This window comes from Erpetoichthys calabaricus, chromosome 6 (genome assembly GCF_900747795.2).
Source record: "Erpetoichthys calabaricus chromosome 6, fErpCal1.3, whole genome shotgun sequence".
In the NCBI taxonomy this organism is placed as follows: domain Eukaryota; kingdom Metazoa; phylum Chordata; class Cladistia; order Polypteriformes; family Polypteridae; genus Erpetoichthys; species Erpetoichthys calabaricus.
In genome coordinates, this window is record NC_041399.2 from 190,833,788 (window position 1) to 190,859,262 (window position 25,475).

Here is a 25,475-nt window from a genome sequence, read left to right on the forward strand (position 1 = left end):
TGATCTTCACATGAAGATCACGTCTCGTCTCCCTAGTCATTCTCTCCCAGGCTTTTTTTTATAATAGTGAGATAGTCTCTAAAGTTGAGTGAGTATATGCGTGGGTTAGTTGCTTTAGTTGCCTCACATTTTTATGCAATCGTTTTGTTCACCCCACTGAATTAAAGCTGAAAGTCTGCACTTCAACTGCATCTGAGTTGTTTCATTTAAAATTCATTGTGGTAATGTACAGAACCAAAATTAGAAAAAAGTTGTCTCTGTCCAAATATTTATGGACCTAACTCTATCTATCTATCTATCTATCTATCTATCTATCTATCTATCTATCTATCTATCTATCTATCTATCTATCTATCTATCTATCTATCTATCTATCTATCTATCTATCTATCTATCTATCTATGAACACCCCAGTACTCAAATTCATGACTTTATATCTCCCAGATATCCAGCAGAATATTTGAATGAGCAACTTAGCTTACTTATCTAAAGAAACATTCTTTTAGCCTGGAATGCTGTAAACTGTCTTTTTCAGAGAAACCTCAATTTTTATTATAGATCCACCATTAACTCAGCTGCAGTATGCAGTCAACTACAGTATTTAAAGTTTAAAAAGTCACAAATACCTGGAAATAACTGATCTCTCAAAAAACTGAAATCCACATTATAAAGAACAGTTACTGAACTGAGCAGTTTTTCAGGTATATTATAATATCTGAGGTACTTTGCTCTATCATTTAAACCGAGGGTGATCAACGTCGCTCCTGAGGGGCCACAGTGGCAGCAAGTTTTTGTTTCAACCCAGTTGTTTAATTAGACAACAATCCTTGCCAATAATAGATTTCATTTAATATTATGACGTGTTAGTGTTTTAACTCTGCAATGCCAGGTCATTCTCAAATTATATATTTTTTTCCCATTCAAATGATATTTTCCAAATAATATGAAGCCTAAAACAAATGAATAATTTGCAGTTCTTCACTTTCTCTTCAGTTTCCTTCTGAGTACTTTATTAAACCAAATAGTGCATGATGAATATATGCCTTTGTAAATGAAGACAAGTTAGATGGATAACTGCTGGTTCCTTTGTCATTTGCATCTTATTGCTAATAAGGAGTTATTAAAAAAGCTGTTTAAGACTAAAATAAGCAATTAAGGGTTCAAAATCTTAATATGTCAGACAAGTAAAAAGTAGTAGAAAAATGTTATTTCAGTAATAAGGGCTTCTTTAGCAATACTTGACATCTCATGAAGCAGTTGGTTTGGAACAAAAACCTAAAGCCACCGTGGCCCTCCAGGACTGATGTTGCTCACCCCTGAGGGTCTAATTCTTAAATAACAAAACAATTAAATGAAGTTATTTAGCAGCAAACACTGGTTACTAAAAAACTGTTTAGAATAAAAACCTGTAGCCACTGAGGGCCTCCAGAATCGGAGTTTGGCACCCGTGACATAAACAGCTATTGATCATTTTTGAGTGATATTTGTTTTTGGTCAGATGCTAGATATGTTAGTAAATGTTTTTCATCAAACCTGTGAACATTATTGGTGTGATTAATAGCATTTAGCATGAATCATTCTCATTGCTTTCATTGATACAGGTTTTATTTGTATATTCATTTAGGAGCAGAATGAATTAACTGTTACTGAACACTTATTGTAACCTTTTAAATGCTTCTTTTTTCCATGAACTATTCAATTGATTTTACCATAAAAAGAAATAAACAAAGTAAAACTCAATATATGAATGAAACAGGTATCCTTACCAAAAGAGATGTTTTCAGATTCCGCCATTTTTAGACACAGCTCCCTTTCTCTCTCTATTTCCAGCATTGTATCACAACCTGAGGAGAATGCCATCATCTGAAAGAATAATGATAAAAACAAATTTATATAAAAATGTAAAATGAAATTCTTAACAATTTAATGTTATTCCATTCCAAAACATAACTTTAATGGTGCATTTCTGTGAAAACTTGAAATAGCAGATGGCAGTGGTTAGCCTTGCTACCCAACTGCTCAAGTGACCTGGGCTTGAATCGAAGTCTGAGTTTTCCTCCATGTCTGCATTTGTTTTCTCCTACTTTCCAGCTTTCCTCCCATTTACCAATGCCACTGTGACATAAGACAGGAGGCTGGTTTTGCATATCTACCTTCCCCAGGACATAAACTGCATGAGTTGAAAATGATAAACAATACCATCTTGATTAGATAAATCCATTCCTTGAAAACCTTCCTCACAAAATTATTTTCTCTCTCCTCTCCCTCCTTCCCAAGCCAGGTGAACACTTGCTACTTGTTTCTTCCTGACTCTGAATGTACCCTGGGACAAATAAAGTGCTGCCCATCTGTCTGTTCTTTAAAGAACAACTCAAGAGTACTTTTGTAACACCAGAAGTGCATTGTGTAAGCACTTCCAAGTTAGGCAGAAGGCCTGACAGACAGTGAGGCCATATCTACTGTCATATCTACTGCAAGACTGGCGTCCAGCCACCCTATTTTTAATAGCAAAGCAACAAGAACAAAAAAAATGGCTTTGGCAGCAAAATAAACAACCACTCGATGGTGCAAGCACAGGAAAATAAATCAAAAAGGATTCATAGACCCTGATCTCTCTCTACTAAGGGTCTGTCAGTGGAGCATAGTCCTATTGTAGGCTCTGGTTAGCACTGAGATACCTCCTTTCCGGAAATGTTTGTCTTTGTATGGTTTTAGCAGTGGCATTTGGGTGTGGCATCTGGCAGCAATTAGGGCGGGTTACTCACCCTGAAGGGGCATCTTCTATGAGCTGAGACAAGACTGATAGCAACAGCACCCCCTTTTATCCCGGAGTGGTATTGCATATGTGATCTGAGCCAAAAAGGTGATCCACAGACACACATGTGTGACAAAACATACTTTAAGCCCTTTACAAGAACGTTAGATTATAATTAAACTTTTACTGCTGGAAATTCTAAATTGGGCATGTGTGACAATCCACAAAATATTTCTAGTATAAATCTTATCCAGTTGGATCATACAATGCCAAAATGGACAAGGCACTTAAGAGAAACGAATGAATTATCCAATTACTTTGGTTGGCAGAACAGATAAAAAGCCAGTGAATTAATTTATAAAGTAGCATGAGATCTATGGATCTAAACAACAAACATTGTCCCAAAGAGATTTCTTTATATGTTGCTTTCCCACTGTACAATGCAATATGTGGTGATACAGTTGAATGCTATTGTATAGTTATGCCATCATACAGAATTTTTAAATGGTATAAAAAAGGAAGCAGGGCAGCTATATTTACTGAATGTACTGTATGTCAGTACAATGTGAAAAGAATAAACTAAAAACAAAACACAATAAACCTGAAAATGTTTCCAATTATTGGAATATTATATTGTAAGACAAAAAATATACTATGTGGACAAATGACCTCTGCCATGTTCTTAAGATGCCATGTTTGAAGGCTGCTCTGGTTGTTGCTCCTCTCTCTCTCTTTCTTCCTCTCTCATTCACACATATTATGTCTCCAGAATGCATCAATTCTGGCATTAAACTGCCAGTCAGGTCTTACTTCCTGCTTTCTATCTAATCTATTTGTTGGTGGGTCTCCATTTTTGACAATACTTGTCTCAGTGCAGTGGCTTTGTCATCACTTATAATGAAACAGAGCATTGCTACAGTTAACAGCTACAGCTTCCAACTGTTTCTTTAATTGTTCACCCTTGGCTATGACCCCTGCCTGTTTTAGCAGTGAATAGGAGTGAAGAAGAAATAACTAGAATAAAGCATACAACATTTTGCATTGCTGTTGCTATTGTTTTTTTAAATACCATACTCTGTCCTTTTTAGAATCAGGAGAATGGATGTCAGAAGGGTTGCACAACACTTAAAATGGGTGATAGCCTGCAATGGATTGATGTTACTTTTCAATGGACACCAACACAGGTCATTGTGGAATGACAGACAGACTTCAGTTACAAATAATTATGTGCCGCAGATTTCAGATATGTGCTCTGAGTGTAGCATTCCATTTACTGTCTGTGTGAAGTTTACATTTCTTGCCTATATTTCTCTGTGGGTTTTCTCTGGATATTTCAGTTTCCAAGCTTGTGCTGATTGGCAAATATTTGTCAATTAGCTGCGTGTCAGTACGTTTGTTTATGTGGGTGTGCAACTCATCCAGGGTTGTGTCAGATGTTACCACACCTGTATCTGGCTCCCTAAACCCATACAACTTAGGAAGGAACATTTTGTACAAATTTAAATAAAATAATACAAAAAAATACAAGTACAGGGAAATGTGACGATAAATAAATAATAACAACATGAAATGTGACTATAAATAATTAAATGTGTAATGAAATATATTCTGTTGCTTATTTCATTATGTATTTATTTATATATTTCATTTATATATTTATTTCAGCACACATCATGAAATAAGCCCTGAAATGAAACCTGTCACTATCACTCATGAAAGTTGAGAGGGTGGCCTCTAGCTGTTGCTGTGTTTTGATTGGTGAATTATCGGTGGAACAAACATAAACCTTCTGTCATCAAATGCCACATTTACAGCAGACCTTCAGATGCAAACTCCTGATGAATTTGAAGTTTCTATAATTAAAGCAGCTGCTTCTCACGGTAATTCTAGGTAATGTTTTTTTGCAGTAGTAACTGATGTGCACAGTCACAATTTTCAGCATTCAGCATGAGCCACAGGATTGTAATGTCAAGGATACCGCAGATGATTCAACAATCAAAAATCAGTACTTGCTAGAGCCAACCCCATCAACTTTGGCAAGTGGAAGTGATAGTTTTCGTTTCAAAGCTTATTTTATGTTACATACGGTGTCATTGAATAGCCGTTGGAGGTCAGCATCAGCATATGAATATGGTTTGGAAGCATCTAAATGTTGAATAATTTAACGATAGTCATTAGCTTTATGTTGGTCCTTCTTCCAGAGCTCTGTTTACAATTAGAAGCAAACTGGATAGTGGTAGATGGTTGTAAGGTGTTTTGCTGTGCATAACTGGTCAAATTACAGTCATGTAATTTGAGAGGAAATGGCTTCACACCACAGACCGATTAAGTCAGGTGGCACATCTTCGTTGGTCTGAAACACTTCAATACATACCTGAAGGATAATGATGGGCATTTTGAATCACTTTGCTGAATTGATTTTTTTGAACAACCCGTTTAAGTCAACTGATTCTTGATTCTGTTGATTCATTTGTTTGGTTTGATTTTATTTTTTTTTTATTATTATTATTATCACGCTTATTTTAACTTCACCTGTTTGTTGTCTGGTACAAATCTTGTAATCGATATTTAACCCACTTCCTATTGTCCAAATTGCTTGAAATTTTGCACACTTACTCACTTCCGATGACAATACCTGAATCAATAATCAGTTTCACCAATTGATCAACTAATCCATGTTAATTAAGAAATTAATTTTTCATATGAAGAATAGTTAAAGATTTCACCAATAGATGGCGGTAGTAATGGATAGAAATATTAAAGGAAGTGTTAAAATATTGATTACAAAATTATACTAAAACAAACCCAAGACTAAAAAATTGAATATATTGTAGGCCACTCGGGGGCGTACTGCCACCCTAACCCCCGGACACAGACAGGCAGGACACAGGTTCACTCAACACCCGTGTTTATTTACAGTTTATGCACCTATTACCAACACCACAATATACAGTCCATTCCATTCCCTTCCTTGCCGCCAGTCCATCCGCCTTCACTCCTCCTCAGGCTTTGTCTCCTTCCTCCCAACTCTGGCGTCTCAATGAAGTGAGACGGCTCCTCTTATTCAGGTCCCGGGAGTGTTCCAGGTGACTCATCATTATTACCTGGAATCACTCCCAGGTGCGCTGGAGGTCCTCTACAGGGCTCTACAGCTCCCCCTGGCGGCCCCCACAGAACCCAACAGGGCTTCACCAAACTCCAGTCCCTGACATGCCCTGCAGGAATCCGTGGTGCCACAGCCGCCCAAGAGGGCTGCCCTCTAGTGTCCCAGGGGAGGTATTGCCTCATCAATGCCCTTTCCCCTGGTCCTTCCACCTTGCCGGCGTTCCGGCCAGACAGTGGCCGTGGTCGTCCATTACAATATATACAAAAAAAAAAATACTTTTTAAAAACCAATCTTATATTAAGTTAAAAAGTGTACCAAAAAAAAAAAGTCTCTCATACATCACTCATAAAATAAAAGCATGGGTGCTTTCCATCAATTAACATTCAAAAAACACTTCTTAAAATTTTAGCAAAAGTGCCCACCTTTTATATTACAAGTGATGTATGAGAGACTTATTTTTTACTTTTTAGTACACTTTTTAACTTTTTTAAAAAGTATTTTTTATATATATATTATTTTTTTGAAATAGACATTGGCACTTACTGTATGTGAAGTTCGGGAGGGTGGCCGCGGGAAGTTTGGGTTCCCCCAATCGTATCACAAATACATAATGTAATAATACATACATGATTTTGTGTGTGTGTGTATAAATAAACATACAGTTCAAATTCTGTTAGAATGAACTTGATTTAAATGAAATATTAATTTTGCTTTTAATGAAATCTTTGTTTTAACAATTTTTTATTAGTCCTGGCTAATTTCCTAATGATGTTCAAAAAAACTCTGCAAAATTCATTATAACGAAGCCCATGGACATGCGTGCCATCCTTGGTTGATTCTATTCTACACTCAAAAATGTTGTTATAGGCTCCACACCCACCATCCCATTCCCAACGCCAAAAGAGTATGTTCACTGGCAGATATGGGTGGATTATAGCATATAAAATTCACTGTACTCTGTACACGTAAAAATACATTTGAACTTGAATCTGAAAATTATATTTCTTAGAATGTCATAACATAAAATTCACCCAACACATTAACACGAGTTACAGAATATTTGGACATTTTTTATTTTGGTATCTAATAAAAAGTGTTGAGTGATTCACAGAAAGGAATTCATTTTAAGTTCTACAGTATGTAGGGTACAAAAATTAATTATACATGCTGTTTATCCCGTAAAATCTTAGTTAGTAAGGACTATCATTAATAATTACTAAACAACTTTTATAACCTTTCATACAAATAGAAAATGTGTTTGCTACAATATAAGAAAATTTACAAACAATAAAATTTTCAAATTAGTCCAAAAAAGACTCTAAAAACAAGAAGACTGATGGAGCACCAAACACGATTCTCACTCTCTTGTAAAAATATAAAGCTGTTAGAATTCAAATTAAGCCATCATTGACTGGAATTGGTTTAAAAATCCATCTGTCTGTTGAACCTTAATGATCATACACAATCCAGTTTCAGGCTTGCTGGATTTTAGCCCAGCAGTATTAGACACAAGGCAGAAACCAATGCTACATGGAGCACCAGGGCACACACTGGTCAGTTGAAACTCGACAATCAACATAATATTGATGTGGGAGAAAAACTGGATAGGATTAGGATTCTAACCCAGAACTCTACTCTGGAGCTGTGAGACAGCAGCACCAACCTCAGCACCACAGCATTAAATACATATTCAAGTTATTTTTAATTTTTATTTTGAATTTCTTTTCCAATACTTAAGGACAAAAAGTCCTTTTCTATTACAGCATTCTATCACAGGACTGACTTATTCACACATCTGCAGTGGGCCAGTTTAGAACTGAAAATTAACCAGATAAGCACATACTGGAGTCCATCTTCACTGTCTGTATCATACCCTAGTATGGCAACTGCTATAGAACATTACAGAACATAATGAGACCCAACTGCCAGGAGGTTATACAACATCTTCAGGTTTCCTGCACAGCTGCTTTTCTCACTCCTCCCTTCTAGCAAACAGTATAGGAACATTGGCACTCGCACCAGTAGATTTAGGGGCAGTTTCTACACATGTCATAAGGCAACTAAACAGTCAATAATAAGTACAAATTTTGCAACATAACAAACAGTGTATAATTTATACTGTACTGTATATATTATTACACTTGCAAATGCATGTGCTACTATCTATATTATATATTGTATATAATTGCATTCCCCATGACAATGCTCTGGATAAGTGGGTTTAGAATAGAATTGATAGATGTGTATATTCTGTAGATATACTGCATATACACACATCTTGAGCTACATAATTGACACCCCTCAGTGAGTGCCCCTTAACTTTCATTTTTGACCAGCTCTCCCTGGCTGCCATCTGATCTTTTATGAGCCACCCTTTTTTTTTAACCTGGAAAAGTTTAACATAAAAAGATTGTGATAAAAAGTTGAAGGTCATATTCCTAAATAAGAATCATTGGATGTATATATTTGTGAGTACAAAATACAAAGACCCATTCAAATTAAACAATTTTCTTGTTTTATATAATGATTATGGTGTGCAGATGCTCACTGGGCACAATCTTGGCTTATTTATGAAATGCATTGAAAACTGGGTAAGTGGCAAAAACACAAAGAAAGCTCAGCAGTCACTACTTTTGCTGAAAAGTGAGCCAAAAATTAATCCTCAATCTGATCAGTGTACTTAACAAAGTAAAACCATACCTTGAGAAATAAGAAATAGGCGGGAAGAACCTCCAGAGCTTGGAAAGTACAGCTGAAGTCAAATTTAATTGACGGTCTCCTGGTCATACCCACCCCGACCTGCAGTAACCCTTCTTAAGCTCTGCTTTGCTAAAGTATGACAACTTTTTTTTTTTGGTGTAAATATGTTTTATCTAACTGCCTTACCTTAACCTTTCTTATTTCTATTTGTCTGTTTTATTTCATTCTGTCTGTTACCTGTTATTAGATGCAACTGAGAAGGCAAATTTCATGTTTTCTTGTGTAAACATGACTAAATAAAGAAACCTAAACCTAAACTGAAACCTAAACCTTTCGTGGAAACCAAGTGATATAACCATGCAATCTAATTGAGATCCATAATTGCAATTTTTCAGGCAAGTGCAGAAGAAACATGTGTTTTGTTGCTTTTTTATGAAAAATAACTTCGTTGCAAGGAATTTTGTAGACCAAGCTGACTTTACTGAAAAAAAAATTCAAACAAGGATGTTGCAAAAACAGTGCATTCTAACGGAATTTGATCTATATGTACTGTATATATGTGTTGCATGCTGCAAACTGCACATTTTTCAATTATTTTACTTCCTATTTTTTTTTTTTTTTTTTTTGCAGCAGACACTTCCTTTACAGTAAACAAATGTTAATACTGAGGCAGAGCAATTGTATTTAACAGTTGCCTCATAGCTCCATGGACCTGGACACATTCCGTATGGAGTTTGCATGGTCTCCCTATACCTGAGTTAGTATATTAACTGAATTTCTGTATACTCTATTTTCCTCCTATACCTGAAAGATTTATTTTAGACAAAGTGTCAACTCCAAACTTGCCCGGTGTAAATAAGCACTGTTTTATTAATAGATTTGCTTGTGCTTGACTGTGGTTATATACAATGTGGAGCTGGTTTCTGCCTTGCAACTGATGTGATTGTGATGGGCTGTAGCTTTACAGAATCCTTTATGGCACTAAGTGGCTTTAGTACTACAGTGAATCCTGTTTATTTTGTCTGCTGACTACCCTTAATTTAAAAGCACTTTTTCAGCCTGATGCCCTGAAACAAAGTGGAGCTTTGACCATTCTGTGCCACCAGTACTAATTTATATGAAACCTTATATTTCACAACACAGGAAACTCTCTTTACAACAACAACAATGTATTTCTTGTATGGCTCAAAATCACAGAAGGAATGGCTCAATGGACTTTAACAAGTCCTGTCTATCATTTCCACCTCAGAAATGCAATACAACAGTACAAACTACTTTGTTCTTGCACAGTGCTCATCACCAAGTGCAGGCGCAGAGCGTCGTGACAACCCTCTTTGCAAAATGAAGGGAATAGATTACAAATGATTACTCAAAAATGATTACTCAAAAAATAATTACTCACTAAATACAGACCTATGATATATAAGGACACAGATTTGTTCAAATATAAAAAAACAAATTAGAAACTTATTACCACAAATGAAAAACAACAACATCTGTCCATCAGCTAATTGCAGAAATACAGCCTGATTGTATTAAAAGAGTCAAACAAGCCAGGCACAGTCAGAATCTTGGAGACCTCGGCCAACAAGCTGCCTCCCCCTACTGACAATTCTATAGCTGAGTCAGTGCAGGGCTGGTCAATCTGATGAAAGGACCCTTCTTCCCGATGACTCCAGTGCTCCTTTATCTGAGGTAACTTTTCTATCACAGTCGAACAACTTGGCAGTACAGCAGTGGCCCCAAAGTGACACATGATGATATAGAGAAGAGAAACAGAATAAGTGAGGGTTAGTATTAGTTTATAAATGTTGTGATACAGTGGTGCCTCATACTTCAAACTTAATTTGTTTCAGGAGGCCGTTTAAACTTTGAATTGTTCAAAGTCCAAATCAATTTTCCCCATTAGAAATAATGTAAAGTGAATTAATCAGTTCCCTGACCCTAAACAATACCCATTTCGATAAACTTAAGCAGCCAATGCCCATATTTTAAGGACAAAATAACACAATTAAATGCCCTAAATAATAAATGAAACATGAAATCAATAAATAAAATATATAAATACTGTATAATAAAATGAAAATTGCATTCACTGTACCTTAATGAGGAGTGGTGCGGTTCTGTGTGGATGCCTAATAGATAGGGGTTATACTGTATATATAACCAAACAGACCAAAAATTAAGCAAAAAAACCACTGAAAACATGCAAACGTAATGCAAGAGATGCTTTCACTGCGAAAACGAGAGAAGATTTGGGTACACAACTGATGACATTTATGCCCTCTGCGTAAGCGCCATCTGTTGCTGCATTTTTTCAGTGCATCCATAGTTCAAACGAACAAGTATCATTCGAACTCCGGATTAAATTTCTCTCGAATTTAGTGGTTGAACTCTGGAACGTTCAAAGCTAGAATCGTTTGAAGTATGAGGCACCACTGTACTTATATTTTAGTACTAATGTCTAACAACAGATGCAGTAAGTAGTGAGTTTTCAACCTCAATTTGAAAGCAAAGACTAAAGGGGCACCTTTTATATTACCAGGCAGAGCATTTCACAGCTTCAGGGCTCTGTAACTTAAAGCTGAACCTCCCACTGTTTTTTTATTAATTCTTGGAATCATAAGCAGGACAGCATCTTGAGATCTTAATGTGCCCTTCTTAAGACTTACAACGACAACAACAACATTTATTTATATAGCAGATTTTCATACAAATGATGTAGCTCAAAGCGCTTTACAAGATGAATAAAAAATAAAAAATATAAATTTAGGATTAGGCAATACTAAGTGACAAAGAATATAGTATGGTCCAATGGCCAAAAGGACAGAAAAAACACTCCAGAGGGCAGGAGAAAAAAAAACAAACAAATTCTGCAGGGGTTCCGAGGCCACGAGACCACCTAGCCCCCACAAGTACACATTGTCCCCACATGTCCATGCAAGTTTTCTCAAGGAATTCAGGGTTCTTCTTTAAGAGTTTAGGCATATTGTCTACATTAAATTGGGCCTGTATTTAGGAATTCTGCTGAGAAAAGCTGTGGTTACCCTTGACCCTCTACTGAATAAACTGTACTGAGGCAAATAAATGCATATTTTTCATCCATTGATTCATACTGGATTGACCAGCAAGCTATTACAAAAGACACATACAAGCAAAGCCACATAAGCCAACTCATGCTCAGGGAAATAAAGCTGCTACTTGACCTAATATCACAAAAATATTTACACTGTGGGAGGAACCTGGAGTCCCTGGGTATATCACAATAGTACAGAGGAGAATATGAAAGCACCACACAGCAGGAAGCACTGTCTACAACAGACTCTATGGCCAAAGAACTCTGAGGCAGCAACAATACTTGCTGCACGTCGCCCCTGCCTGCTGCTAAGCACAGTACATTATTAAATTTTAATAAATACTTTAAGACTTATTCAAATTTCAATTTTGACATAATGCAGAATCAAAACCCTGTATAAATTCTAAACTTTAATAAGGATTTAAAGATGTTTGAAGTCATAGAGATTTAAATGAGTACAGCTAAGACAAATGGGTAAAAAAATGACTGTGGACATCTTATGGTAGCCTCCATTAGGAATAAAATAGATGCCCAATCACACAAAAATAAATGTAAAAAATAATCAGGTGTCTACTCTTCACAATAAAATGTTTAATGTACAGGGAAACTTTTTTAAGACCACATGAATTTGGAACACAGCAATATATTTTTACAATGCACATTTCAAATGCCCGTACAGAGCACAGCACTAAACAAACCAGATGCAAAGCCATGAATTGCACATAAGGACAAACACTCATAAAACTAGAAATATATAGCAGAAGAGAAAGTAACAAAAGGAAATTCAAAACCTCATCGTGATGTGAATCTTGGAACAAAGGACACAAAGTCTTTGTCAAAATAAAACATCAGAGCTAAGAGGCTAGTCCTTGGGAAAATGACCGGTGGTACACCTCCAGGCACCCCAATAGAGCACATACAAGACTTTCCAGGCCAACGTTCAAGACTGTGACACTGATGTGGGGAATGACAGTTGGACATCTTTGTCATCAAATGTTAGATATGACAGCTAAGTTATGACAATTTCACAGAGTTAAAATAACAGTTAAGAACCACTGACGCTGTCAAAGTCATGAGCAAAATGTTTAACAGGCTTTCTGTTTCACTTTTATGGCAGGCAGTGGGGTGTAGTGTAGTGGTTAAGGCTTTGGACTAAAAATTCTGAGGTTGTGGGTTCAAATCCCGGCAAATAACACTTTGTGACCATAAGCAAGTCACTTGACTTGCCTGTGCTCCAATTAGAAAACCAAAAGTAACCAGATGTATTGTATTGGATAAAGGCATCAGCCAAATAAGTAAATGTAAATGTGAGATTTGCTAATGCCAGGTACATCAATATCTCAAAAGCCTTTAAAGGTTAAGGGCATACGAACACTTACGCTTCAAATGTATCTTTCCAACTACACACTTTTCTTTCCTATATTCAAATTAAAAATTTTGTTAAAAGAACCCTACTCAACTTTCCCTATATCACATTTGTATTATTCCTAGAGTTCATACTGGTTAATCTTGATGAAGACTCAGACACTTCAGCAGTATACAGGGGTGGGCAAAATAGGTTTACAGTTGTTCGTATGGAAAAAGACGTGCAGGTTATGAAAATTACAATAGCTTTATTAATTATATAGCTTTAGGATGAAAAAGACAAATAAGAAGACAAATAAATAATACAATTATTAATAAATAATAATACAAGAATAAACTGAGTTTCACGTACTGACAACTATAAGCCTACTTTTGCCCACACCGTATAAAAATATTTCAAAGAATCTATGCTTCGAAGATTGTAGGGAATGGTGGGAAAGGAACCTTTAAATTGGCATCTCCTAAAAGGAGTGGAACTCAGTGATCACAGATTGCATTCTAGTTCTATTTATGTCAAGCATTCCATAATTTAACTAAAGGTCTTTCTTCAATCACAATGATCTAAAATATACCCAGGGCAAGAGACAACTCAGATTAGCTTTAATAATCCCATGGGGAATTAAGATGCATACTGCAGCAGAAACACAAAACACAATAATACAGTTTCATAGGACAAATAATACAGCCAATCAATCGATTGATCTATAACTAAAAAAAAAAAAATGAATAAATGTAGATTGTGCAGTATTTCAAAATGAACTTAACAAGTACATCAGGAGAAGCATTGAATTGCCTGATAGAATTGGACAGTAAAGACCCCCAGAGATTCTTCTTAGCACACTGTGGTGGAATGAGCCTATGGCTAAAAGTGCTCCTTGAGGGGATGGAGGGGTTTTTCATGATGGCACCATACTCTTTTCCACAACCCCTTCCAGTGTCTCCAGGTTTTGCCCTGTGATGGAGCAGGCTTTCCTGATAAGTTTGTTTAGGCATTGTATTTCTTTTGTACTCAGGTTTCTCCCCTGGAGACTGCAGCATAAAACAACACTCTGGCTACTATGGACTGGTAGAACATTTCCATCAGCTTGCTGCATTCATCAAAATACCAAAGGAAGTGCAGTCTGCTATGGCCCTTCTTGTCAAGGACCACTGTGTTGTCAGACCACTCCAGTTTGCTATTATGTGAACCCCCAGGTACTTGTAGCTCTGTACCACTTCCACAGTCTCCACAGGAATGGTGACTGGTCTCAGAGGCTTCTTGGTACACTGGAAACACACCACCAGCTCTTCAGTTTTGCTGATGTTGAGTTGCAGATTCTTTTCCCTGCACCACAAGACCTCCATAACATTCTTGTACTTTGACTTGTCTCCATTATTAATACAAATTCCAAATGCCAAAAAGTATTAATTCAGCCTATGATGAAGGCATCATCTGAAAATTTCAGTAGATAGCAAGCGTTGATATTGTGTTGGATGTTTGATGTGTACAAAGTAAACAGGAAGGGAGATAGGGCAGTTCTTTGAGGTGCCCAAGTGTTACATACCTGTGACGGTCCAGGTCAGCCCCATGCTCCCAGTTACATTCGAGAGCCTTTTGAACCCAAATTGTCAATGGTCATAACCAAGCTGAGCAGAGCAAATGAGGACCTAAACATCCTGCCAAAGGCTAGGTGCAAAAGTGAACTAGTGCTTTTATTAAAAACCATCAACAAATCCAAACATTGTTCAAATAAATAATGCAGTGCTTTAATAAAAAAATTATCTTCTAAAAACAGTGCCATTGTGGAGGTTAAAACCAAATCAAATTATTCCTTAAAATGAGGTTAAAATCCCAAGAGCAGGAAACGCTCCTAAAAATCTCAGTCCTCTGTGCATCTCTTTAAAACCGCTTTAAAACTGCTTAACCCACACAGGATCCTGGAGCCAGATGAGGTGTCTTGCCGAAAAGCACAGCCAACCTTCTATTCCAGGTTCCAGTTCCTGCTGTCCTTTGCTCCCAGCAGGTTTCTGCATTGAACCTCATTTATCCAAGGCTCAGGTCCCAGTTGCCATCTGTGGCCCTGGCAGGGTACCACCCAAGCCTCCCCTCTCCGACTCTCGCTGACCCTCCTCAATCTTACAAGGCTAGCTGCTTGCACAACGGGTCTCTCCATCTCTCTAAACACACTCAGACGGAATGATCCTCTTCAGTCCCCAAGCGTAGGCCTTACACTCCTCAAAGCAGCTCTGCTCCCTTTTGCCTGCCTCCTTTCCAATGCATCGACTCTCATGGGCATCATTCCTGCTTTCATCTCCTTCTATTAACCTTCGTCCTTTTACTTCTCTGTTCTTTTATCCGCCCCATCTCTGCTGTGCCTCGATTGAGTGCAGATACCTGCATCTGGTTCTGAGATTGTGGGAGATTATGAACATTACCATCTAGCACTAGTAACACTAGGCCATATGTTTTGGGATTGCACTAAATGAACGTCATTCTGGATAAAAATCTTTACCTACTTCTCCAATAGCCTTGGTGTCACAATCATTACTAATCCATGAACTGTGATATTTCTTGTACTCCCAGATGGCATTAATGTGCATAGGGAGAAATCAACTGTGACATCCTACACCACACCAGTAGCACACAGGTTTATCTTGCTCAATTGGAAGAATCCCAACTCATCGTCAATAGCTCAGTGGGAAAGCGACACTATCTATTAGCTCAAATTAGAAAAAATATAATGTGTTTTTAAAGCATGGTAAGTATCAGCCTTAATACAAGGATAAGTGTCTGTGCGTCAATGTATCTGCGTGCCTGTGTGTACAGAGAGAAAGTTACAGAAATAAACTATTGCATTATCTATTGAAATTTTTAAGTTTCTTTGAATACATACAGTTTTGCAAATCTGCATAAATGATATTAAAGAAATATTTTTCAAGATCTTTATTGTGTGACTCTAATTCAGAAATTTCTCTTATATACCCACTCAGAAAATAAACTATAATCAACAAGCTACCTCTGCAGTCTGTCTCTATTGTTTCCCATAGAAAGGCATGCAAGCATGAGAGGAACACCTCAAGTACAGGGATTAAAAGGCTCATTTGTCAAATAAACCCAAGGACTGTCACTTATATAACCTAGGTGTATTTACAGTGCTTCTTAGAAACCCTGCAATTTATTAAAGATGAACGATTATTTGAAGTATGACTGGGGCATTTTGTGTACGCAGTGCATTAACAGCTTCACAGGTGTCTGCAGATTTGGGACTGAACTTGATTGCCTTGTGTGCTTGAGTAAATAAATTCAGCCCTTCTAACGTGTTTATAGGAAAGGCTATGCAGTGTCATATATCAAAAGATCGATTAACTAGGATATACAAAAGGTGCAGCTTCTTCTATCACCAAACAAGCTGTCTTTTCTTAGGGTGTACATTAAAAAGATCATTGTAAGTATAATGAAAATGGGTCAATGTACTGACAAAAATATTTTTTCATAAATTTTTCTTCTTAGTATGGTCTTTGGACAGAATACTATTAGGGGGTTATGTATGCCTCATAAATAAAAAGTGCACTGAAATTTAACAACCACATAGGCCAGCTCATTGTATTTTGCAGACCACCAATCACAACTATCAACTGCCACAAAGGAATTCAATTAAAAGCAAATTAAGCACATAAAAAAGACTTGGAGGAAATATTATAAAATACGTGTCAGATGTTAAACAAAAAAACATTAGGAACAATTGTACCCATCATTAAGTTGACATTTAGAAGGCCTAAGAATGGCTGTGCACTGTATGGGACCACACAATACTGTAATAGGATAATGAAGTCATAGTAAGATAATATTGGGAGTTTTTATGTTTCACAAAATTTTAAATATAGCTCTGTAGTATACATTATTTAAAATATATTTTATAAAACTATCTCTTGACTGAAGTTAAAGTTACAAGTTTTCTTAGAGAAGAAAATATTTTACTTAGTTATAACTAATTTGCATAAATTAGTATAGATGCCACACAAAACGCCCAAAAGCAATCCTGAATCTAGTTCCAAGCACACTGATGATTTATTGCATGTTACAAACATTGACATTGTATCTGTTTTGTATCAGGACTGCTTTTTCACTTTTTGCAACTTGTTACAACTATCCTTATATATAATTTGATAGTTTCCGTATGTATGGTGTTCGCGTCAATACCCCGTATGTATGACGATGTATGGTGTTCGCGTCAATACACCGTATGTATGGTGTTCGTCGACTCAATACAAGTTAGAACCATGCAATGGGACTCTGCCTCTGTAGTTAGAACATAATGTGGCAAACGCGGACGCGGTATTGCATGATTGGCTAAGAATGTTCGAATGCTACAGTGACGCCGCTGGACGGCTGAGTATAGTAAGTCGGTGTTGGTTCGACAGAGTGTGGTACAGAAAGTAGAGCTGCAGATGAGGATCTGAGTGAGCGAGAGGGGTATCAGTTTGTAGGAGTTCAGTGAGGTTGTGGAGAGCTTTAAATGTTAAGAGCGGTATTTTGTATTGTATTCTGTAGTTAACAGGGAACCATTGAAGCTGAGAGAGAATCGGTGTAATATGTTCAGTGGATTTAGAACAGCAGGATATTCTCCTGGCAGCAGAATTTTGAAGAAGTTGTAAGCAATGGATAAGTTTTTGTGGGATGCCAGCTAGAATAGCATTACAGTAATCTACACGTGAGGTGACTCAGGCATTAACCAATACTTGGTCTAGAAATGTTTCGGAGACGGAAGAAGGCAGTCCAAAAAATGTATGGGAGGAATTATATAATAATAATAATTATTATTATTATTAGTAGTAGTAGTATTTAATAATTGCCTTTATTAGTGTATAAATGGATATACATAATTACATTTAAACAATTTGCCAAAATCTGTTGTATGTAAACAATACTGTTTTAAACGTTATTGTTTTTTCATCAGAAAACCCAGTTTCCATGTCTTCGTGTATTAGTTTAAATGGCACTTTTACCACTCGCAATAGGGTGGACGCGCTGACGTATCGTGTCGACTGGGCAACACAGTGAATGCGGCGTCTATCTATATATGTCTATGACATGGTGTAAATAAAGTAAATTCATCTCACTGTGGTGCGTAATCCGTACGTAATACCATGTAACTCATTATAATTCTCCTGCTTTACGCGAATATACCCCTGCCACCGAAAAAAAGATGTACAATTCCACGGTCCACTTCAGATGCCAGAGAAAAGTCTATTTCAAGGGCATCTAAAACGCCACAGCAGACAAAATCCAAAGTGGACGAACTTACAATAAAATGTGAATCAGAAAACTGTTTGTTCTATTTCTATGTTGTGTTTCTTTCATTTGGGAAATTCACCAGTTATAGATTCCCGGGTAACGCCGGGTACTCCTGCTAGTTATAAATATTTTCAATGTAGCAAATTAAGAGGAGCTCAAGTTATTGGTACATGCATAATAACACCTCTTCCGATAGATGATATACCAATAATTTTAAAAATGTTGCAGGGGTTCCCATACCAAACCACTCATTTCTGTATTATTAATGTCTCATTTTACCATTGTTACTTGATTTTTACAAAAGTTTTATTATGTCAATATGGTGCCATATTGGGGTAAAGTTTTTCTTGGGTGCTGCTTTTTCCAAGTCTTTTTTTCATAGTAGCAGAGAAAAGTCAAGCAAAATGACACCTTTTATTGGCTAACTAAAAAGATTACAATATGCAAGCTTTCGAGGCAACTCAGGCCCCTTCTTCAGGCGAGACATCTTACATCGGTACTAATACCAGCTTTCACACCTCAAGGCAAACAATGGATAACTCCCCACATACTTATATACCCCAGCCAGCTCTGCTGCACTCCACTTGCCCAGTGTGAGCCTGTGGCTTATAATTGTTTAATCGAGTTGTCACTCTGAGTTTCGAGCGTGCTGGTATGTGCATATTACAGTGCACTAATATGAAAATATTGTTTGAAGAGTGGGAGTCAGAGCACAAGGTACAGAATTTAGTATAATGCTGATATAGTACCATTTTAAAAATTGGGTAGTTTGTTAGTTTTTGTGTACTGGTATATACTGTGTAACAGTAAGAGGGATAGAAGTTTAACTAGTGGTACGAACTTTTGGACTTGTTTCTAGATGAGTTTTGTCTTTCATTTTGCTCTTTAACATTTAGCTTTGTACCTTTATGCATCCTGAACCCTGCTTGACTTCTTAGATTTTCTCTTAGAAATATTTTCACACAGCAGTCCATCCAAAGACCAATTTTTGAGTCTTCCAGATGTGCCAATCATTTATTTTGTCTCCTTTGCATTATAGTGCACTTTGTAATCATTCTTCTTCTTTCAGCTGCTCCTGTTAGGGGTTGCCACAGCGGATCATCTTGTTCCATATCTTCCTGTCCTCTGCATCTTGTTCTGTTACACCCATCACCTGCATGTCCTCTCTCACCACATCCATAAACCTTCTCTTAGGCCTTCCTCTTTTCCTCTTGCCTGACAGCTCTATCCTTAGCATCCTTCTCCCAATATACTCAGCATTTCTTCTCTGCACATGTCCAAACCAACACAATCTCGCCTCTCTGACTTTGTCTCCAAACCATCCAACTTAAGCTGACCCTCTAATGTACTCATTTCTAATCCCATCCATCCTCGTCACACCCAATGCAAATCTTAGCATCTTCAACTCTGCCACCCCTGGCTCTATCTCCGGTTTTTTTGGTCAGTACCACCGTCTCCAACCCATATAACATAGCATGATTAAAATCAATTGCATTAATACACTACAAACTGGGGCCATCTCTCCAGGTCCAGTTGGCGAAACATCTGAAGTCTCATTTGTACTAAATTTAGAATTTATGAAGTGATGCAATCAAAGAGCATGCAAAGAAAAAGTAGCCTCTCATCACTGGTCATATCTGGCTGGAGTATTTGGAAGCTTCTATAGACACTTTATTTACTTCTATCATGACTGGCTCAAGTTCATCTCAACATGAGTTACAATGAAGCTCCACAACCAAAAAAGAAAGAACTTAAAATGAAAAAGGTAGACAGAAGTATCAATGGATGTTTTTCCCATATGGTAACCTTTATCAATATTTTTGAACTGAACAGTGTTCTTCATATTTTGCACGTGTATAAAACTTTAATAATCTATTAACAAAATACCAAGTTGATGGTCCACATACTTCTCCTCACAAAGTGTATGAATGTGGCAACAAAATTTTGAATTGTACATTTGCATATACTTAAATAATATATTCAACATGAATAATTCTAAACTCAAATATTGTTATATAAGCATATAGACTCTTCTCACATAGACCCCACCAGACCTAATTTAAACAATAGTCTCCTAATTTTCTCTGTGCCTGAGGCATACCTCATAATGTGGTCACTCGGCGTATATCTATACAGACACACGACACATACAGTTTGCAGAAAAAGAGGAAAAGACAACTAGACGATACTGCCTCATCTTAAGAGGAATTTCCAATTACTGGTAGTATTCTAACTCAGTTCCTAATGACACCATTTTTTTTTTCTTTGCAGTATTCATTTATTGCTTTATGAAGACAATAACCCATGAAGTTATCTGTTGTGACAGCTGGTCTCCTAATGTGCAGCGCCTTATCCTTCCTTCTTTGTTCAACTGGCTGTCAATAGCAGAATATGGCAGCTCAACCTATGAAGGTCACAATTGTTTTTATGAAATGAACACAACGTCTTATCTTAAGTTAAAGAGATTTAAGATAAGCACACTTGACATGTTCATTATACTTTAGCTGTACCTGCAAAAGTTATTTAGCATTATTCTATAAAACCAGCATTAAGACACAAATAGAATGTGGCTTCAGTGAAGTCACAGTGCAGCAAAGAGTCTTCTTTGACACACCCTACTGTACACAAAAATGAAGTGGAAGAAGCTTTTCTTTCTTTTGCCTCTCAATGACATAATACTTTTTGAAAACAGGCATGGAACAGATTCAGTAGATAATAAGAAACTATACCAGGTGGTGATATATGACATGAAAAAATACATCAGGATGATGGTACCTCACTTGATAATTAATGTATGATATGAAAAGAAATATCAAGATGATGATATTTCATGACAAAACAGATTTTGATTTTTGTTTGTAATTTAAACATTAGGTATTTAAATGAAGAACAGATGGAGTTTAAAATTACCTAATATTGGAATTTGGTCTCATTTGAGATTGTAATACTAAAGACCCTGCAAAGTAGTGGTTTTAGTGTTGAAAGGCTATTTGAATAAAAGCTGGAATAGCAAATATATCAAAATGAATAACACGAGGCACATGTAGAGGAGCAGCAGTGAGTGCCTAACATTACTAAGTTTAAGGTGACATTTTATGTTAATTGGTGATACTGGATTGACCCTTGTGTGTGCAAATGCAAGTGAATATGTGTGATGGACGTACACTCTCTAAGGTTGTCACCTGCCACTTTTCTAGCAAGTAACATTGGTGTATTCATTTCCTTTTAAAACAAACGAGTGAGTCTAATGTCCCATTGTATCCTTCAGCATCAGCATACAAAATTTGCGTACACAAGCACACATTTCGGATTAAATAAGTGGTATGATAAGAATTATTTTTGGTTAAAATGAAACTGAAGGAATAATATTTCCAGATTCATCTATCCAAAGATGTCAAGAAGTAACAAACAGGGAAAGGAAAACAAAATTCTCCAGATAACAGCATTCCTGGCATGGACAGTAGACGGCCTATAAATCCCATAATAACTCAAAGGAGAACAAAATGACTCTAAAAAGCTGCTTTATTAAAAACAATAATTCTTATAAGGAGGAATGATTATAGGAACTCAAGGTATCCAATAAACAAGTAAACAATAAACATCCTTGTCTCTAGGCTCTTACTAGAAGGTATAGAGACCCTGTGTACTGGGTGGGGTACTTAAATCATCCGCCCATCACTTTAACAACACATAAGACTCCCATATCTCTACCTCACTATCTTTGGCCTTCCCTCACCTAGTCCAATTACTCTACCAACTCTTGATTCAATGGATCTGTCTTCAGAAGGGCATTTAACTCCCAGTTCTGAACCACTTGCAGGTTGGAGATATCCTTGGAATTAGCCTTGCTCACACTCCTGTATTTTTTCATCCAGGTGGCACTGTTGACAGGTAAATAAGTGTATAACGCTTCACTGTGACAGTGACTACCAAGTTAAAAGTGTTTCTTTCTTTTTAATTTTCTTCATTTTTAATTATTTTGGGTGTGTTTAGACTTTTAGTATGTATGTATATTTATTTATAAATCTATCTATTTATTTATTTAAAAAGCTTCTGTAAAAAGACAGATATCCCCCTGAGGACAAATAAAGTTTTATCGATCTATCTATCTATCTGTATAACTGTTGTGGCAGATGGCCAGGGGCCTTGCCTGGTCGGGATGTCCTTCTCAGGAGAGGACCGCTGGAGAGGACATATCAATAGCACTACCTCCTCCGGGACATGAGAGGGCAGCCCCCCTGGTTTGCACTGGGGCCACAGGCTTGGAGCTTGGAAGCTCAATCCTGCTGGAGCCTATGGCCACCGACAGGGGGCACCAGGACAACTCCGGAGCCCTGGAGCACAGCTCTTCCTCTGCACCCAGAAGTGCTGCCAGAAGATGTTTGCGAGGTACCTGGAGCAATATAAAAGAGGCCGCCTCACTCCATTCAATGAGACGGAGTCGGGAGGCAGAGGATAGAGCTTGCAGCAGAGGAGTGGAGGTGGTAGAAGATGGGACTGAGCACTATTGTAGGTGATCGTCCTCACAGGTGGTGCAGTGGTAGTGCTGCTGCTTTGCAGTAAGGAGACTGTGGAAGATTGTGGGTTCGCTTCCCGGTTCCTCCCTGTGTGGATAGCGCTTTGAGTACTGAGAAAAGCGCTATATAAATGTAATGAATTATTATTATCTGTGCACTGTGTGCAGTGCTGCATTGTAAAAGAAAAGAAATACATAAAACCGCATGTGTTTTTGGACTTGTGTGTCCTGGTGTCTGTCTGTGATCTGGGCTGATCTTTTTACACTGTTTTCTAATTAAACAAAACAATAACAGAACAATAAAACAAGAGCTTCTATAGTGTGCTATGGTGTTCAAATTCTGCACAAACATCTTCTTGTCCGAGTTTCAACAGCTTTCCCCCTAATGAAACATGGTGAAGAAAATGGATCCCATACAATCAAAAGAGATTCAGGACCAAATGTTTTATGTGCCATTGTAGCACTTACGTTTGTTGCCAGCACTTTACATTGGATGAGTACATAAAGTTTCCGCGCATAGTTAACATTGATGCTGTTCCTTTATAGCTGGAACAACCTTGGTGTAGTACTGGTATGGGAATTGGCACTTGAAAGTGCAAATGCTTATCCTAGAGTTAACTTGTGAGAGTCTGTGCTGATGAAAAACAGCACAACAGGTCCCTTCTCAAATGAATGTAACTATCAAATGGTACCTGCTCTGAGTCAGTATACATAACGTAACTGTAATGTGATTAAATTAATATTTTCATGACTAACAATATAACCCACATAATTTTAAACACTGTATGTCTGTACATTTCATGGCAAGGACTTAATAACTCACATACAAGAAACATGAAAACACTTGAAAATAATACAAAGATAAATGTCAGTCAGTCAGTCATTTTCCAACCCGCTATATCCTAACACAGGGTCACGGGGGTCTCCTTGAGCCAATCCCAGCCAGCACAGGGTGCAAGCCAGGAACAAATCCCAGGCAGGGCGCCGGTCCACCACAGGGCACACACACACACACACCAAGCACACACTAGGGACAATTTAGGATCACCAATGCACCTAACCTGCATGTCTTTGGACTGTGGAAGGAAACCGTAGCACCCGGAGGAAACCCACACAGACACGAGGAGAACATGCAAACTCCACGCAGGGAGGACCCGGGAAGCGAACCCGGGTCTCCTAACTGCGAGGCAACAGCGCTGTGCCACCCCAAAGATAAATGTTTACAAGATAAACATTACAGCTAACTTACCTTGTTTATTCTGCATTACAATATACTGAAATATATCAAAACAGAGCATGGTAATGTTAAATGTAAAAAACAGGTTAGCATAGATTCATAAGAAAGCTAACTAGTTTTCCTTGATGATTAAAAAGGAATTCCTCCATGAAAGTTTTATAACCTTTACGCAGCTTTGATCTTTTTGTAGTGCAGTGGCTTTTAACAATACCTCTAAACACAATCCATTGCTTTAATTAAAAGGAAGCAGATGTACCCAGCGATGCATGACTTCCAGGTTTTGTACAAAAGGGCTAATTAGGAACAAAAGGCTAGAGCCTCACCTAGTAGCTCTCGATGTCTCAGTCAGTCCAGATGTAATACAGGATCAGAACGCCATGGCAGTCCTTCCATTACTAAATTAGCATATACAACTACACAAGAAAATATCTGTCCTGCTGCGAAATGGACATGTGATTATTTAATGAGCTAGACTGGAAGAAACACCTTAAAAAAACAAATAAAAATAAACTCAGCTGCCAATTCCTAACAAAAGACAAGAATCAAAGTTGAAGAAACAGGCAAAGCAAGAGGAAACTTGTGTCTGCTAAGCAAATAAATGTAAATGAAGATTATGAAATTACAATAATGTACATGTCAGTAAGAAGAACAACATCCTTTGTAATACAAGTCATGAGAGAGCCAGTAAGAGATATGAAACTAAACTTATGTGAAGAAAGAATTAATGAAAAAAGGGGAAGAGGAAGCCTGAGAAGTAACATTTTTACTGCTATTGCAAAATGGTTTAATATTAATAACTATGCAGACATAAGGAAATCAACAGACAAAAGCAGAAGGCATGATGGTCAACCTTCCATTGTAATTTGTTTGCTTTGCTACTGTTTGTTTTTTTTTTTCTTTATACTGAATTTGTGGTGATGCTGTGGGAAACCTACAATATATTTAATTCCTCAGGTGCTTCTGTTCTACAAGTTAATTCTTGTTGCTGTTATTTGAACAAATCCATACAACTTTTCCTGTGAAACTGAGACGCTAAAAATGAGCATTGTAGCAATGTACATAACAATATAAACCTGAAAGTAATTTGTCAAAGAACTGTTTCACAAAACAAGGCTAAGACTCACGTGACTGTTGAAACCTCACTTTCAGCCTGGAATTAGCAAGGAGGATATTTCTAAAATCTATAAGCTGGTGCCAGTCTTTTACATAAATTTTAAAACTATTTAGATCTTGTTTTGATGAAATTGTAAGACAATTTGCAGGTAAATACAGAAATCAGTGTAAGTGAAAAACACAGCAAAGCCACAAACAGCAGTTTCACTAGGTCAGACAGAAGCCAGAATGCATGAACACTCGTTGGCCAGGAATTCCCACTTTTTCATTTTCAAATTGTCTGCTATAAGTTAGGCAACACACCAGTCATGTAAGTAAAGTCAATATTGTCT

General features: G+C 37.2%; 1 protein-coding gene across 1 annotated transcript in view; it reads right to left on the minus strand.

Moving 5' to 3' along the window:
• The window catches only part of vipr1b (vasoactive intestinal peptide receptor 1b), a 251,631-nt gene that overhangs the window by 209,028 nt on the left and 17,128 nt on the right, over positions 1-25,475 (minus strand). Inside the window, exon 2 of the mRNA XM_028804190.2 lies at positions 1,767-1,863. Within this exon, the coding sequence (XP_028660023.2) occupies positions 1,767-1,863 (97 nt within the window). The remainder of the gene's footprint in view (positions 1-1,766; positions 1,864-25,475) is intronic.